At 38.8% G+C, this 17,183-nt stretch overlaps 1 protein-coding gene and 1 long non-coding RNA gene across 2 annotated transcripts; both read left to right on the top strand.

The window, feature by feature from the left end:
• Nucleotides 1-8,349: 8,349 nt before the first annotated feature.
• On the top strand, nt 8,350-10,663 carry LOC122776124 (PWWP domain-containing DNA repair factor 3A-like). The gene is made up of 6 exons (XM_044036504.1): nt 8,350-8,484; nt 9,090-9,240; nt 9,784-9,879; nt 9,961-10,146; nt 10,271-10,359; nt 10,472-10,663. The coding sequence occupies exons 2-6, from the start codon at nt 9,184-9,186 to the stop codon at nt 10,596-10,598; spliced, it is 555 nt and encodes a 184-aa protein (XP_043892439.1). The 5' UTR covers nt 8,350-8,484; nt 9,090-9,183; the 3' UTR covers nt 10,599-10,663.
• Nucleotides 10,664-11,766: 1,103 nt separating this feature from the next.
• On the top strand, nt 11,767-16,306 carry LOC122776257. Its single transcript, XR_006361190.1, has 4 exons — nt 11,767-11,844; nt 12,575-12,625; nt 14,546-14,685; nt 14,806-16,306. It is a non-coding gene; the product is annotated as an uncharacterized LOC122776257 (long non-coding RNA).
• The last annotated feature ends 877 nt before the right edge of the window (nt 16,307-17,183 follow it).

Genomic DNA, 17,183 nt, shown 5'->3' with positions numbered 1-17,183 from the left:
ACTAAATGAGCTGGAGGCGGAGTCAGAACTTGCTATAGATTGTTTCAAAATCACAGTTTCAAGGTCAATGTCATATTTTATGCCAGTGCATGGGCAACATGTTGAAAGTAGTCAAACAAACCTAATAACACAATTTTTATTTGTAAACAAAACACTCATCATCTCCATTACAGTGGCTGTATCGGTGTATTATTATTAGTATTTGTCATCCTGCATTGTTCTCATGCATTTTAATCCATCAGTAAAAGCCATCTGTGCTTAGAAGGTAAAACTTTTTTGTTTTTGTTAGTTTAATATGTCGCACACGTTGAATATTTAGCTGGCGCATAGCTCCTCTCTGAGTGCATTTCTGGTTGTAACACATTTTTCTCTCACAGGTGGAGGCTAATTTGTCAGCCTTGATCTCTGGCCCCCTCTCCCTGGTGGCTCTCTGCAGGCTCTGCACAATCAACACTTGTTTCTGTCGCGGCAAAATGATGAGCAGGGGAATCTTTGACTCCTCCACTCATCCTTCTCTTCCTAGGGAAGCGCCACGCAGGTATATATCGATGGCGAATGGCACAATGGGAGGAAAATGTATGCTGTGTTTCTCGCAGGTCAGTGCGGCACCTTTCATTTTTAATAACCGTCTGGCGTCTGGGTATCTCAAATTTACAATATTTATGAAGCTTGTCGGCTGTCTGTCGCAGACATGCAATAAACATCGCACCCTGGACTAATTAGCCCTGGAGTTATGACGACCAGTGTGACCCGAGTAAGCAACACTTCCACGCCTGCGTGGCCACAGGACAAGAGGAAATTGTGAAATGCATACCATCTTGCATAATGGGTGTCCCTCACAAGCCCTCCTCTCCACAGGCCTTCACAGTGGCCTACAAAGAAAGTGAAAAAAGCAATTTTGTGTTTGGTTTGCAGTTGAAGTCCAAGGCCTGAGCGATACGTATCAGCCCAAGAACATTTTGTGCCTTGAAACCTCATAGTGGCTGCAGCAGACAGGAAATGAGACAGAGGTTTTCATTTCCCTGTTGCTATCTTCTCCAACAAACTAAATAGGGACCCCTTTGCCCCGGGGCCCCGATTACATCTACCTAGTATTCACGATGTAAAAAAAAAAAAAGGAACACATCACTTCTGTAATCAGGAATGTAATCTAAATCATGAATTTCATATTCATGGTAAATGCTAGAAAGCAACAGGGTCAAGAGGTCGAGGGGAACATAGTGACTGCTAAGATAATTGATTTCCCTTTCTGGTGGGATGTGAGAAGGATGGGTGATTGACACATTGGTAAACTGTTAGAATGTATGGTGAATGATGGATGGGTGTTATTGCTAAAGTAACAAGCAAAGCTGTCTGATTTTATCACCTTATCATTTTTTGTCACGCCTCCTGTAATTTTCCACTTTTCTGCTTGCAACTTCTCTAATTTCTATTTCAGTTTTTTTAAATCAATACATACAGTAGATACATTTCTCAGTCATCTCCGTCAATCATTCTTGATTATTTTTTTAGCTCACATGCAGCGTAGGCAACTTTTTTTTAATGTCTTTCACATTAAAATCTACATCTATCATCGGTGTATAATTTAATTTTTACTCCACCTCTTTGTTCCCCATCCCTTTGCAGCCTTTTCCTTCCACTTACTCTTTAAAACTGCAGAATTTCTCTCCCAAGATCCCCTCCTCAATGCCCTCTCCCATTTGTCTCCCTGATTAATATAAAACCTGCTCCCACTTGGCCCAGCATTTCACTGAAAAACCAACACGATTGGTGGCTATTTGATTGGCCTTGGCCTTCACGGATGCTGGGGGGAATTGAAGAGAAAGAGCAAAAGCATTTGATCTATTCATCCATCTGCATGGAAATCAATGAGATCTGTCTCTCAGACACACCCCCACTGTCTTGCTCACATTTTTTTTTGAACCACAGGAATTCTGCCTACCCTCTGAGTCAGCTGCCCAAGTGTAAAGTGGAAACCGGCAGGGGCGTGGAGTCCCACTGCCGCAATAAACACCATCATGTGCATGAATTCCTATGCTATTACAACACAATTAAAGAAAGAAAATCCACACAAACAGATAGATGGACAGCTGCTCAGTTGAATAAACTTTACTTGGGCGAACCTCGTGCTGCATGTTTTTGCTCCTCTCCATGTTGAGACCAGTGGCTTTGCCCCAGGCTTTATTGGCTGCTTGTTAACCTTTCAGATGATATGAAAAGGTTACTCGGCTCATTGTTCTTTCCCCGACTGATTTATAATTTTACCCTCCTGTAGGTTTATTTGTGGAGGCAAAGCAGGTGCACTTACTCTACCTACATTACTAAACATGAATCAGCTTCCGCCATAAGTCATGTGAAGGAGTTGTCATTTATCCATAGTGTGATATGATTTTGTGTATATTTTCACAGCCATATAATGCAACAATAAACTTTATTGTATAAAATATAGTAGTATTAGGTTGTATGTCATGAGTGGTATAGAGCAAGACAGTACAGAATATTTATGCTCTTGTTTCAAACTTTTTTATGGAGTAAAAACATGCCAGTGTCGGAGTCGTAAGCCAAAAGCAAACAAACAAAAAAAAATAGAAACAGAAACGACGTAGATCATAAATTTCTTCAGTCAAGTTGCTGCAGTGCAGTTTAGATGTCCCACTACAGTAGTAAAAAAACGATTAGTTGCGCAGAGGTGATTAATTTTATTTCTACAGCTGATGCAACAGTCACTGTTTGGTGCTGGCGTGGAACACAAAGGGAACCAGGACATTGGCATCAGGGGAGATCCTGGAAGAAGAGAAGGATGCAGAGTGAAATGCTGATTGAAAAGAGGAGAAAATCAATCAAGCGAGCCTGGCTGATTGACGGCTTGTCAAGGTGTTTTCTGTGAGAGTGTCAGGAAAAGCACAATTGCTCCCCCGATCCTCTCTCTTTCTCTCTCCCTCTCATCCATCACTTGCCACTTGACCCATCATCACACTGTCGTCTCCTTCAAAACGTCTCACCCAACTCCCCCACTCTCTCTCTCTCTCTCACTTTACACATTGTTTCACCACAAGCCTTCACACATTTTCACTGCCGGTTGCGCCTCCATTTTCTCAGCAGAGATAAATTCATCGGCAGACATTTAAGGCTGCCGAGTGACACTCCTTTAATCTTGTTGTTCTGTAACCTTCAAAAGGAAAGAAGGAGCTGCTCCACTTGCGTTACCTTTACGCAACTTCACCCATCTAAGATTTCTCAGAGCTCAGGGTGTTATTTGTTTTCATTAGACTCTCAGATACATTACAGCGGCAGGATGTACAAAAACAGAGTGGGAGTAAAAGGCAGTGGGCCACCGCTCCAGCTGCATTTGGAGTCCCATGTCAGCAACATCAGGGCCTAAAATACAAGCAGAACATCCATAAAATATGCAGGAAGTGGCCACATTATAGGCAGCATGGCTATTAATAAGACTCTCACTGATGGTGGCATTAAAAAAAAAGGGTCAACTATTTTTCTCATATGTTTTCAGCCCATCTCTCTTGTTAAAGGTTCAGTTTCAGTCACTTCGAAAATTTCTGCTTCTCACTCTTTGTAAAAGGGGCAAGAAAATGGAGCCTGGAAAGTGTTTGAGAATTTCATATCACTGGTGTGGAGCCGTCCTGTCTGCTTCATGTGTGCCAGGATAAATATTTCACTTGTACGTAAGTTATTTGTATTGAAGTAGCGATAACAAACAAAAACAATAGGCTTGTCACACGCCAGCCAACAGTCTAAAGCTGTAACCCCACTTTATGTTAGACTAAAACCACCGTAATGAAAACAATCTGGTTGATTTTCAAATTAAGCACAAAGCAACAGAATCCAAAATCTGTATCCAACTGAGGCAAAACAGCATTAGCTGAGAGGAATAAGCCAAACTCACATGCAAACTAACACCAATATAACTGTGTTACAGTCACAGGAGGCGTGTTATGGAACAAACACAATCAGGATCTGGAAATAGCGACATCATTTTAAAGGTTCAAACATATACTCAAAGACAGGGCGTGTAGATCACATGAATATGGTAACCAGAGTTCAGATTAAAGACATGATGTAAAGGTGTCACAGAGCACAGAGCAATGCAGTTGTACATTTTAGATTTGCACGTTTATTTTCTGGCCTTTTATTGACATTTATTCTGAAGCATTTTGTTTTAATTTGTCAGAATAAAAATGTATTTATTCATCAATTTACACTCAGTATATTGGTCCTCGGTATTCGGTTTCATTATACATACATTATAGTTCAAAGAAAAACATTTGTGCCGAAATTAGAAACTAATTGATGAATCACCAATTATTTTGTTATTGAGTTATCTTTTAATAATTATAACCAGTTCTCTGATTTCTGTCAGCTTCTTAAATGTGAATATTTTTTCTGGTTTGTTTGCTTCGTATAACAAATAAATCATTAAACTGAATAATGTTTGTTTCTGGACCAAACAAGACATTTATAAACATCATCATTTTGTGGTTGAGGAAACACTGAATTTCACACATTTTGTGAATCAAAATAAAAAGGGCTGTAAACTCCAAGTCAACTGGTCAGTTTATTGGTCGATACATTCTGGCGCAACCAAAATTCTGTTAATTTCATACAGTGTATGGTTAATTTCATCAGGGGGAAAGTACCAAGTGCTAATGGGGGTGTTGTCACAGCACCCCTGTTTCACAGGTAACAGCGTGTTTTAGAGAACACCCCCCCTGTTTTCACTATTTTGGTATAGCCCAACCCACAAGAGACAGATAGATTAAAGAGCATCCGGTGGTTTTATTTAATTTTTCACTTAAGGCGACAGTCAGTCCTCCTCTAACGTCCATGTCAAAGACATCTGCAGTGTGGCAGCTTTTTAAAAAAGCCCTACAAATATATAACAGTTAACGATTAAAAAAGCCTTCAGAAGCCCGTCTTTATCCTTTTAGAAAAATATAGACTGTGAGTAATCTCAGCGTCTTTACAAACAATCAACAATCTACAGTATATATTTTACAAGGTCTCGTATGAGAGAAACTTTTCTTTTTCCCACAATCAGCAAGCACTTGACAGAGCAGAGGAAAACATGAGCAGGAAGAGAGAACCAATGACCATGAGCTTGATCAAATGAAACATTTGAAGTGCGACCTTAAAAGCAGAGAGAATAGCTGGTTCCTGAACCTACGAGCAGGGTCCAGTAGAGAGGAGCCTGGTGGCTGAACGCACTGTTTCCCTTTTCTTCTTTAAGTAACTCTAGGAACCAACAGTAAGCCTGTGTTCTGTGAGTGAAGTGACCTTTTGGAACAATATGATGCTCTCAGCTCTTTAGAAGCAATGGAGTTTGGCCATTAAAGGCTTTAAGAAGCAGAGATTTGAATTTTATTCTGGATTTTACAAGGAGCTCACAGCATTTTGAAGGTTTACTGGGATGCCTTAATTAGGAATTACAATCCACTTCCACTTTACTGATAACACATTGGCTATGTAGCATCTTTTTGAGCCAGGATTAATCTGATTTTACAATATTGTCAGGTAGAAGAAAGCTGTCCAGTAGATTTATGTATGTGTGAGTAGAAGGACAAAAGTAACCCCAAGGTACTGGCATTCAAAGTAACCATATGATCATATAAAAGGACAATGAATTCATAAATAAAAGGGTTATCAAGACTTTCGTTTTTTTTAATTACATTACTGAAGTTTTACTATCTCAGTAGTTAGATGAAGAAGTGTATGTGTTGCTCTCTAATGTTGCCTAGAGAAACAAGTGTACAAGATATCAATATTGGTTCCAGGACAGCACCCTATGGAACCCCATGACTAACTTCATGTCAAAGAGTCATTGTCCTGTTATTGTTGATGGTGTCAGGGTCAGTGTGACGATCCAACATTAAAGCTGCATGAGTCGCTCAGGTCTGGGTCATACTGTCCATGTTCTCTGTCCACAGAGAGATGCTTGCAGATGTTCACATGAGTGCACACATCTGTGTCTGGCAAGGAGTTTTGCCCCATTTGTATTTCCTTGCATTCTTTTAGCACTGTGTTGTAGAAAGAGTGTTATTTTAAATAAATGTCAGGGTAGCTATTTTCATAGCGAAACTAAGATGACACCATTAAAGGGTCGCGTGACAGGGTGGAGGACATTTGTTAAGCTGCTCTGACTCCGTCCCCAGAGTCAGAGCGGAACTTGGAAACAAAGCTTTTAACGATGCTGCTCCAGTTTCCTGGAATCATTTACAAATGAAGCCTAAACTTTCACAATCAATCACTTCTGGGGCAAATTAAATTTAAAGGATTTTATATTAAAGGATAGAGAAAAGGGTCAGTGTAAATGTTCTAAAAAGAGTTCTGATATATGGTGCCTCATTTTATGTTTTCTGATTATTTTATTTCAAATTGACTGGATAGTGTGCTTTATTTCTTTCACAGTGCGTAATAGATGTTTTGGTTTGTGTCATGATAGTCATTTTCGTTTTGTTATGCTGATTTCCAGCTCGTCAAATTTAAGGTGATATATGAACAATCTGTTTCATTTTCTTGACATTAAACATTGGTTAATTTATGTGTGTCAGCAACAGGTGGAGAGTGAAAGTGAAAGTGTGGCAAATGAAAATGGCTTCTCTCCAAAGACAATTAAGTTAACACTCCATATGATGTTAGTGGCTATTTGAGGAGTATGAGAGGGACATTTTTACCTTTACTTCTCAGGTTGTCTGAAAAGCATCCTTGTTATTCACATATGTGAACAAAATAATGCCTTATTCTAAGTTATATTATGTGGTTGGCAATCAGGTCTCCTGTGGAAAATCCCAACCGACAGAAGTTGCTCTTTATGGCGGTCAATTTATCTCAACACGCTGAAACAAAAGTCCCAGGGAAAAGGGAAACAGAGCGGCTGCAAGATTGTGTTTCATGCCTTGTCACTTGCACCCTCTGAGGGTCACATCAACTGCCGGATTTATAATGTGCAATTTAATTGACGCAATACAACCTGCTTTTACGGATTTACAAGACTTCCAAAATAAAAAAAAAGAAACTGTCCGAACCCTGGATATTGATCCATCCCTGTTAAACATGTCTGTATTGACAGGAGTAAGTCGACTTCACCCTGAAATGCAGCTGGCTGACATGAGTGACAAAGACGTATGGTTCAAAATCCTGACAACAGAGCTTGAAGATCTCAATCAAAATCCCTGATGGAGTGGTACTGAAATGTCATATGAGTCAATAACTATGGAACTGGAGTCGTGTCCATACTATATGTCGCTGATGAAAAGATCTGCAGTGATGTTCATGGACAGAAATCCCATGAAACTGACAAGAACTGTGTCTTTTAACATTTTGAAACACATGATCTCTTTGAGAAGGTTGTGATTTTCCTGAGTGAATTGAATTGTCCAGAGGAGATGTTATTCTGTGTTGTGCTCATCGGGCCCATGGGACCTTGTCAACTACAGAATGGAGAACAGAGGAAAATGAAAAAATCACTTTGCACCAAACTGATCGTTTGTTCAAAAATTAAGTATTTGGAACTGGCCCATTTCATGTTTCCCTCACAGTAAACGTTCAAAATAATTAAATAGATTAAGTACTGTATACTCAAAAAGTAGAAAAAAGTTCTACTAACTTAATTATATCAAGTTTGTGAAACTTTTTCTTCCTTTTGAGTAATTTATACTAATAATCTTTGATTAAACTGAACTATTTCTTCATTAAGTAAGCATAACTTAAAAAAATAACTTAAGTCCTACTTAATAGAATTAAGTAGGCCTATATATATAAGAATGGTAGTCTTCTTATTTCGATCGTTTCAAATAGGTGGAATTTAATAATAGACCTTGCACATGCTAAAAATACAATAAAATGTCAAAGTGCTTCACCAAATAAGTAAAATCGATCAAAACAAATAAATTGCTATCATAATAAAACAACACCAGCAACAATTTGATTGGACAAATGGTCTTAAATGCATTAGATCTAAATACACATACATAAGTGGATATATTGAATATTTATTGTCTTATCAGTTTAATGTAGCCTATGTATAAAATGTATTTTTCCATTAAGTGTTGAGCAGCTGCAGGGATCAATTTTTATTCCGGGTTAAGCGCTGATTCCCCCTCCGAAGCAGAAGGCGGCGCTAATGCGCATAATACACTGGTTGATTACCGCTCTTTGGGGGGAACAAACAAAATAAAACACAGAAGAAGAAAAGTTTGAACGCGAGCGGCGGGAAGCAGCACCAAAGAGAGGCAGAACAGAGGACTGCAGAAAGTTGGAGAAGGGTCTAGCTGCAGACCCGCAGACCACTCAACGAAACGCCCCTTTACTCAACGAAACGCCCCTTCACTCAACGAAACGCCCCTTCAAACTACACGACACTCTGATTGGCTCTCAAGAGAAACGTGATGAAGTTTACGTTGACCGAGTATGAAGAGAGAACCCGAAAAAGTAACACGGGAAAAACACGGGAAAATGACGGAGGAAAAGGTAAGAATGGATAAAAAACACATTTTGATATTGAACACTGGATGAATAGTCATTATTTGTATCCATTAAATCAATTAAGTGCAGTTTATTAACCAGTAATGTCTGCATGCTGTAACGATAGCGATTGTAACAGCAAGCAAGACGCAGCGATTTTCTCCCTTTTTTTTTCTTTTTTTCTTTTATTTATATGTACAGGTTATAACATTGACAATATAACATTGTCTCATTTTCAACCAAGAAACGTATAACATACACTATATGATCTCTATATATTAGTATTTATCTGTTTTTTAATCTTTAAATGACTCTGACAAGTTGCACACAGCTTTGCTCATTTGAAAACGTGTGACCTCAGTTCTACAATTGTTAAGATAAAAGATTTGATGATGAATAATATTTTTCATGTTTAGAAATGAGAAGTTCTGTTGAATCACAGTCAACAGTGTCATTTGATTTGATTTATTTCAGTTAGCCTGCATATATTTTAGGACAGGGAAAGTCTTAAAGGCAAATGCAGTCCAGTGTATTACTACTTGATTCTGGATTGAAAATGTTTCCATGTTAAAAATACAAAATACAATTTTAATTTACATTTTCTCTTATAGAGCAACACTACGTTCAGTGAAGGAGCAGACCCTGAGCTGAGGAGATGCGACTCGGACACTTATCAGTGTCTGATCTGCACAAAAAAGGGGAGCTATGCAAAGCTTGTGTCTCATCTGCAGGGACACCAAAGGTCAATGGTGGAGTACGGTGGTAAGTCCTAAATTATCAAATATTTTTTCATTTCAACGCTGAAAGGCTTTAATTTCCCCATGAGCCTTATGTATTATTAAATGTGATGTTATTTCTGTTTGTCCTGACCATGGATAACTGTGACCATCAAACTATTCAACTCATCCATTTGAGTATCAGAAACTCAAAACAAGTAAAGTAAAGTAAACCATTTCATCTATGTGTACTGTACTTCATGTGTGTAGAATCTTAAGTCAATGTGTATTTTATTTTCACTCTTGTTGAGAATTTAGATATTGAGAAAAAGTTTCAAGATTCCTGCATTTTTATAGATGCCCCTGATAATAATGATTGTTCTCAGAAGTAATGTAACAATTTGCCTCTCAGACAGGCTTATCTGTATATCCATTTAGGGCAGTGATGTTACTGTGGCCAAACAAGTTGCCAGCCAGGATGACACCTCTTATCAGAGGAAGTGCAAATAATCAGGGAAAGAAAATGTCTTATTCAAAGTTCTTAATCACATGTATTCAGTGTTGCATATTATGTGTAATTTAATTTTAGGAAAGGGCCCAACAAGCCCAACAGAAGCGACGCGAGGCATGTTGTCTGTTAACCAGTGTAATCACAGAGGATCAGGGCATGCTGCAACACCTTAAAGTGAGTGACAATGGCATTTAGTGTGGTGTTTGTGTATTTGTATATGAATACCCAAACTAAAATCCTAAACAATTTTTATAGAACATCATCACAGGCAACACAGTGTCTCCTTGGGCCAAGAAACAGGACAGGGTCATCCTTCTTTTTGAAGATGATGAACAAGTGGACAAAGTCATGCACTTCTTGTCTGAAGTACTTGAACGTACTGAGACAGACAAGAAGTCTGCAGATCCAGTGGCGTTTGTAATGGATGTACTTTTGCCAGAGGTGAGATCTCAGACACTGACACTGATTTGTAGACTACATGTGTTATATGACTGCATATGTCTGTCTCCTTTTAACACATGGTCACTGTCTAACACAATCTTAAATCTTAATCTTCATGCCACAGGCAACAGTACACGCCCTCGGAGCTGTTCACTCCATCTCCCTGGACAAAGCCAAGGAGATGTACATGCGTGGCACAGAGTTTGACTCAAGGTAAGCCGGATAGTTTAGGAAACTGTTAATCCAATTTTCTGTTTATATCTTATTTTGTATTTGAGTGTCTTTAACGACTTCATTATTTTGCAATATCATTTTGTCTTGTCAGCGAGATAACCCAGCTTGGGGAACAGCTTCAGAGCCACATTTCCTCAAAAGCGAGGCAGAAACTGGATAGCTTCCTGAGCAATTACAAGAAAGCCTTGGAGTGTGAGGAATTCCTCAGGTGCCTGTAATCCCTGGGTAGTGAATGTGTCTGCTGGATAGTCTGTTGTGTATAAAATAAAGAAAATATATCATTCATCACTTGTATTCATTACATGGATTTGAAAGTTATACAACTTTCTGTGCAGAATCAAGGGTTTCAGTGCATTTGTTTTACTTTCATCAAAAGACCTACTGATGTCCAACTGGCTGGGTTTGATTCAGATACCAATGTTTCACATATCTTCCTGGAAATAGGTAACATCTCCTTTATGACATACTCAGCAGATCTTGTCTACTTAACTTCTGTCTACCACCACCTGGACCACACCAGCACAGAATTTAAGGAGGGTTTCTTTCAGGTTAAAAACCTGATCAAGTAGACTTTTATTAGTTCTAATCGTTGTTCTGTCCAGTTGAACAACATGTCAAACTACAGACTAATAAGACATTCAATAAATGTAGGCCTATATTAAACACACCTTTTTGTAACATACAGGTTGCCATGATGTTGGAAGTTTGCAAAAACAAATGAAATTATTCAAAGTGTGTGTTCAAAGTGGAATTTGTGATATTATATTGTATAAACGTGATAATTATATTGTATAAACGTGATAATTATATCACATAAACGTGATACTATATTGTGTAAACGTGATGTTCAAAGAACTTTTCCAATCGGCATTTATATATTTTAGCAGTTTGGCTATAACATTTCATACTTTACAAAGTGACATTAATTATTCACAAATTTCACAGAAAGTACATTTCTGTGTTCATAAAAGTCAACACGAGTATTTATTCTTCTCTTTTCCTGTCGCACACCGGGATAAAAGTCTCTTGTCAACAAGTGTCTATGAGATACGCGTGTGTAAATAAAGTTTCAATAAAACAAGACGTTATCACGTTAGTAAACGTCATCACGTTAGTAAACGTCATCACGTTTCAGACGCAGTCTCTTGAGAGCCAATCAGAGTGTCGTGTAGTTTGAAGGGGCGTTTCGTTGAGTGAAGGGGCGTTTCGTTGAGTGAAGGGGCGTTTCGTTGAGTGGTCTGCGGGTCTGCAGCTGGACCTACTTGGAAAGTTGGACCTACGCGGCAACAGTAAAAACACTGGCGCGAGAAACACACATGCGGCAAAAGTAAAAAAGAAAAACGCGGAAGAAAGGTTTGAGCGGCGGGAAGCAGCACCGGTGGGAAGCAGCAGCAAAGAGAGGCAGAACAGAGGACTACAGAGAGTTGGACCTACGCGGCAACAGTCAGCCTCACTGGACTTACTGTAAGTTTTGAATGTTCATATATTGTTAATATACTAACATTTAGTTGTATTTTGGGTGCCTGTCGAAAAAAATAGAAATGGCGTGTCTGTGTTTTTCTGTGCTTAGCTCCCAGAAGGAAACACTGTGCTAGCAGGCCTTGCAGGTGTTCAGTTGTGTGTTGTAATGAGACAGTTTAAAATGTTGGATACTTGTCCTAGAGGAGGTGGCTGGGCTTTATTCTTTATAAAATTTTCAAAATTATATAAAATATTACATTTTATTGAACCGCCTGCAGTCACACACACAGGTACCTATTTGCAGTGAGATTGTTTTCATGCCGTTTTCTTGTTAGAAACGCCAGCATTTTAAACTATATGTGCGATACCTGGTTGAACTCTGATGTCAGCGCACACGCCGGTGTGTTTGCGTGATGGTCTCAATACGTTTTTTATATTCCGGTCATTTTGGCCTAGAAAAGCTTTAGTTTGTAGAAATAGCATTATTGTTGATTTAACCATGAAGTTTAAGTTCAAGTGCTGCTGCTGCTTTTCTTTACAGTAAATAAACATTTTCTTGATGGTTCTGGAAGCTTGACTGGCAATGTATTCACACTTTGGGGATTAAATGAAAATATCATTAACAGGGAAAAATTATAAATTTATATTATAAATGGAAGTATTTATAATTTGGCACTATTTGGATTCTTTTTTATTGTTCATCGGTCTATGCCTTTGCGTCTCTCTGTTCCAGTTTCAAGAAGTTACGACAGAAAGACAACTGGGGATGTGGTAAAGATACCAGGTAATACAATGTGATTTCTTCTACCAATCACCCCTCTCTCTCTCTCTAATATAACATATACCTAACACCAATAACTAAAATTCATTTTTGTTTTGTTTTATTCTCAGACAATGTTGCAAAAAATAAAGATCTAAAAGTGAGTCCAAAATTTCGTTCAAGATTTGTCTTAAAAATATGTTAAAAACTCGTTAACTAACCAATTACTGAACCAAGTTTACTTTACCAAGTTCCTATCCTTTCAATGATTCAAGAGTTGTTTAAAAACACAGACATTCTTAACAAGATTACTGAACCAAATATTGCTTCCGGTCAATATGTATCATGCTCTGATGGCTCTCACTTCCTTGAAAATGACTTGCTGTCAACAGGGGACCTCGTTCTAACACTCCAGCTATATATTGATGATCTTGAAATTGCCAATCCGTTTGGCACATCACATCAAACTTTGTGCTGTATATTGGGTCCTTGCTAATGTGCCGCCAAAATACTGATCAGCATTACATGCTATACAGCTAGCAATACTAGTAAAAGTGACAGACCTCCATAAGTATGGATATGCAGCTGTACTTGCTCCATTGCTGCGTGATGCTCATACTCTTGAACAAGATGGTGTCTTCATTGAAAGAGTTGGTCAGAATGTCAGAGGCACCATCTTTTGTGTTTCTGCTGACAATTTGGCCGCTCATGGATTAGGTGGTTTTGTAGAGTCATTCAGAGCAGGTCATGTTTGCAGATTTTGTATGGGCTCAGTTGAACAGTTTCAAGTAACTGAAGTCAGAGAGAGAGTGTTTCCTCAGAGAACCAAAGCCAGCCATGACCTACATGTACAAACCGTTCAAGAAAGTGACACTTTGAGCAGCCACTTTGGTGTTAAAGATGGCTGTGTCTTGCGTGAGTCCCTGAATTACTTCCACACAATCACAGGGTTTCCTCCAGATATACTCCACGATCTTCTGGAAGGTATTGTCCCCATGGAGCTTTCTCTTTGTGTTAAAGAGATGATCCGGCTCAAGTACTTCACTTTGGAGTATTTGAACCACAAGATTACATTATTCCCATATCAGTACACCGATAAAGTGGCAATGGACATGAAAATGCCACTCTTCTCCGACTTCTTCCATTGCTAGTTGGCATTGTAGTACCAGAGGGTGATAAGGTATGGGCAGTTTTGATGGAGCTAAAAGAGGTGGTAGAGTTAGCACTGTGTCCGTCATTTACCGACCAAACCTTAAACTATTTTGTGTGCAAAATCAGTGCTCATAGACAGGCACTGCGAGAGGTTTTCCCTGAGGTTAGGCTCCGTCCTAAACATCACTATGTGGAGCATTATCCTGCTGTAGTGAAATGCTTTGGACCCCTGCTGCATGTTTGGACCATGCGGTTTTAGGCCAAGCACCGCTTTTTCAAAAGAGTGGTGCATTATGCTCAAAACTTCAAAAATATTTTGAAGACAATGGCAATCAGACACCAACACATGATGAGATATCATCTTGCTGCACCATCATTTTCAAGCCAAAAACTCAGGCATCCAGGGTTGGAACAAGGGCCTTTCTGCATGGAGTTTGCATGTTCTCCCCGTGTGTGCGTGGGTTCTCTCCGGGTTCTCCGGCTTCCTCCCACAGTCCAAAAACATGCAATGTGGGGATTAGGTAAATTGGACACTCTAAATTGACCATAGGAGTGAGTGTGAGCGTGAATGGTTGTTTGTCTCTAGCTGTGTGTGGCCCTGCGATGGACTGGCGAACTGTCCAGGGTGTACCCCGCCTATCGCCCGATGTAGCTGAGATTGGCACGGCACCCCCCGCGACCCTCTGGTGGAGGATAAAGCGGTTAGATGATGACTGACTGACTGAGAACAGATCTACCTTGTGAATCACAATGTATCTTTTCTGTGTTGTGATTATGACTCCTGGTATGTAGAACATCTACGGTCCTATGAGCTGTCAACCGCAGACACAAGCCTGTCAATCCACCTGCAGTCTGGTCTCAACGATACAGTCCCTCTCTCGGCATACAAGACTCCCAAGCGGTTTATTCAAGTGAGACAGAACTGAGTTCAGGTAAAAAAAATGGTTCTTTTATTTATCAGTCATTGTGTCTTTATTCACTCTGTATAATTTTGCTATTAAATATGCTCTATATTGTATATATTTAACATCCTGATTTTGTCATTTCATTAGCACAATGGCAGCTGCATCCCCAGAACAACCAATGGTTCTTCGTGTTGTTGAGACAGACAGGGCTAGAAAATTAAAACTCAGCGCACGACCAGCCTCTGTTGATGCACTGATCAACATTATTAAAGAGCAGTTGGAAATTGACCTTGACTTCAGTTTGCTTTATGAAGATTCAGACTTTGACGGGAAACTTACTTCCCTTGCAGACATTGAGGAATTGCCACAAAAAGCTGTTGTGCACATCTCACTTTCACAAGACTCCAGCTCGATTGCATCTACTGATCTACTTTCAGATGTGTCATCTCCAGAACGTCTCAGCAGGTGGATAGTAATTGAGTTGCCTTAACAGAAAACTGTAAGTCATATTAACTGCAAATATTTGATTTGACTTAATTAGCACTTTTAATTTAACTGCTATCAAAAGGTACAAGTAAGATGTAATCCAAATTTTTATGTTCTGGAAAATTTGACTTTTGAGTTGATCAAGTACTGGTAACTTGTTCGGGTTTACAGTGCTGTTTTCTAAAGGCTATCCATCATATTTTATTCTACTTTACTTGTATTATTTAAGCTTGTACACGGAACATGGAATTTACTACACAATAAATAAATCAGCTGTGTCCCCTCATTTTGAAGATTTAGAAGAGGTTTAACATGGCTCTAGAACCCAAACATCACCAGTTTACTGATGAACATTGAGCAGTTACCTTTGGAACAACACTGGAATGTAGAAGCCCACTGTACACAGCCCTTTACAGAAACAACACCACCAAAGAGAGATTAGATATATGATGACGGCAATTAGAGGGAAAACATCCTTAGAAAGCCAAGTGTAATAACTTATCTTGACTTAGTGCTGAAAACAAGCCTGTTTTTCTATCAGTAATGAATAATCGCAGGCGCTGCCATTACAAAAAGACACCTTTCCTGTGTACTTCTCAGATGATAGGCCAACTTTCTTTTAGATTGGTGCAATGTCACTTGTATTAGGGCTTTTCCAATGTCAGCTCTTGCAGAAGATCTGATTAACTTCTTTTACCTCCACTGCATTGACATGACATTGTTCTGTTTTAATTTATATTTGGTTACAACATTGTTGGATAGACACTTACTGTAATGGAATTACAAATTATATGGTCTAGTATTTAACTGGTAGCTGGTCAGAAGATTGTTTATTACATTTAAAACAGTCAGATAAGGGTTTTGTTAAAACAGTGAGTCAAGTTTTGTTGAGTAGTTACTTTACTATTCACCACATTTTTTGTTTTACATTTTTCCTTACAATTTTCAGTGAACAAAAATCATATGTATTATATGTATTCATCAGTAATGGGGAAGAGGAAAAAGTATAAAATAAATTGAACAATAAGAAATCAGTAATAGAAATAAAAGCAAGACAATGTAATATATAATGTTGTACTATTCTATACCATAAATAAAATAAACAGGTATAAATTTGATGTTGGTGGATGATATGCAGTGGGTACATGTCAAATGAGTTTTAATTAAGTTAAGGCCAAGGTTTGATTAATAACGTGAGTGGAAAATTGCTGTGACACTCGGTTCCATGACTTGTCATGGAGTTATAGGGGGTGGGTGGTGTTCATATTCTTCTAGATGCAAGCAGGTAACACTAATACACAATAAATCAGATATAAATCATGTAATGATCACCTGTCAAATATTAGACTAACTTGGGTGAGATATAATATAATATGATATAGATTCTGTATCAGTATTTACTACCAGCTACTGTAAAACAATGTACTTGTATGTAATGACAGTAAAGTTCAGTGCAGACACCTTTGACTAAGAAGAAAGGCGTGTGCCGGCTCTCTTTTCCCCTCAGTTTTTGAAAACTTTTTCTCAGTCCTTGACGATGAGTTGAAGGTAAGGTGAAGCAGCTGCATGGTGTCAGTTACCTCCAGAAGAGACTGCGCTCTGAGAAAGGGATGGGAATCTGAGAATCAATTCCCGTTGAAATGACTTGTCAGTCAGTCTGCATTTCTGTATTAAAAGTGCAGAGAAGACATATTGACTCAACCATCCCTGAGTGCCCTCGCTGGCTGGCTTCTGCACGGAGGGAGCCTCGCTGCTAATTATAATGGGAAGACAAAGTCTTCCCAGCAGGCAAGTAAAAAGAAATATAGTAGGATCACCAAAATGATGAATCATGTCTTTTAGTTCCGCAGCTATAAGGAGTTCATTATTTTATCGCTCACTGCTCTCAGTGTGCAGTCAGTCGGTGCTAAAATGATGAATTGTGTTTGTTTAACAATACAAAAAGATTTCATTGGTACAAAGGAGAGACTGTGTTTTGTCTGTTTGTAATGCAAGCATGTGGAAACTCAGTCAAGAAAAACAATGAGTTAGAACTTGAA

The sequence above is a fragment of the Solea senegalensis genome, linkage group LG10 (genome assembly GCF_019176455.1).
Source record: "Solea senegalensis isolate Sse05_10M linkage group LG10, IFAPA_SoseM_1, whole genome shotgun sequence".
NCBI classification, from domain to species: Eukaryota; Metazoa; Chordata; class Actinopteri; order Pleuronectiformes; family Soleidae; genus Solea; species Solea senegalensis.
Note: the sequence above shows the minus strand (reverse complement) of the source record. Positions and strands in the feature narration are given on the sequence as shown.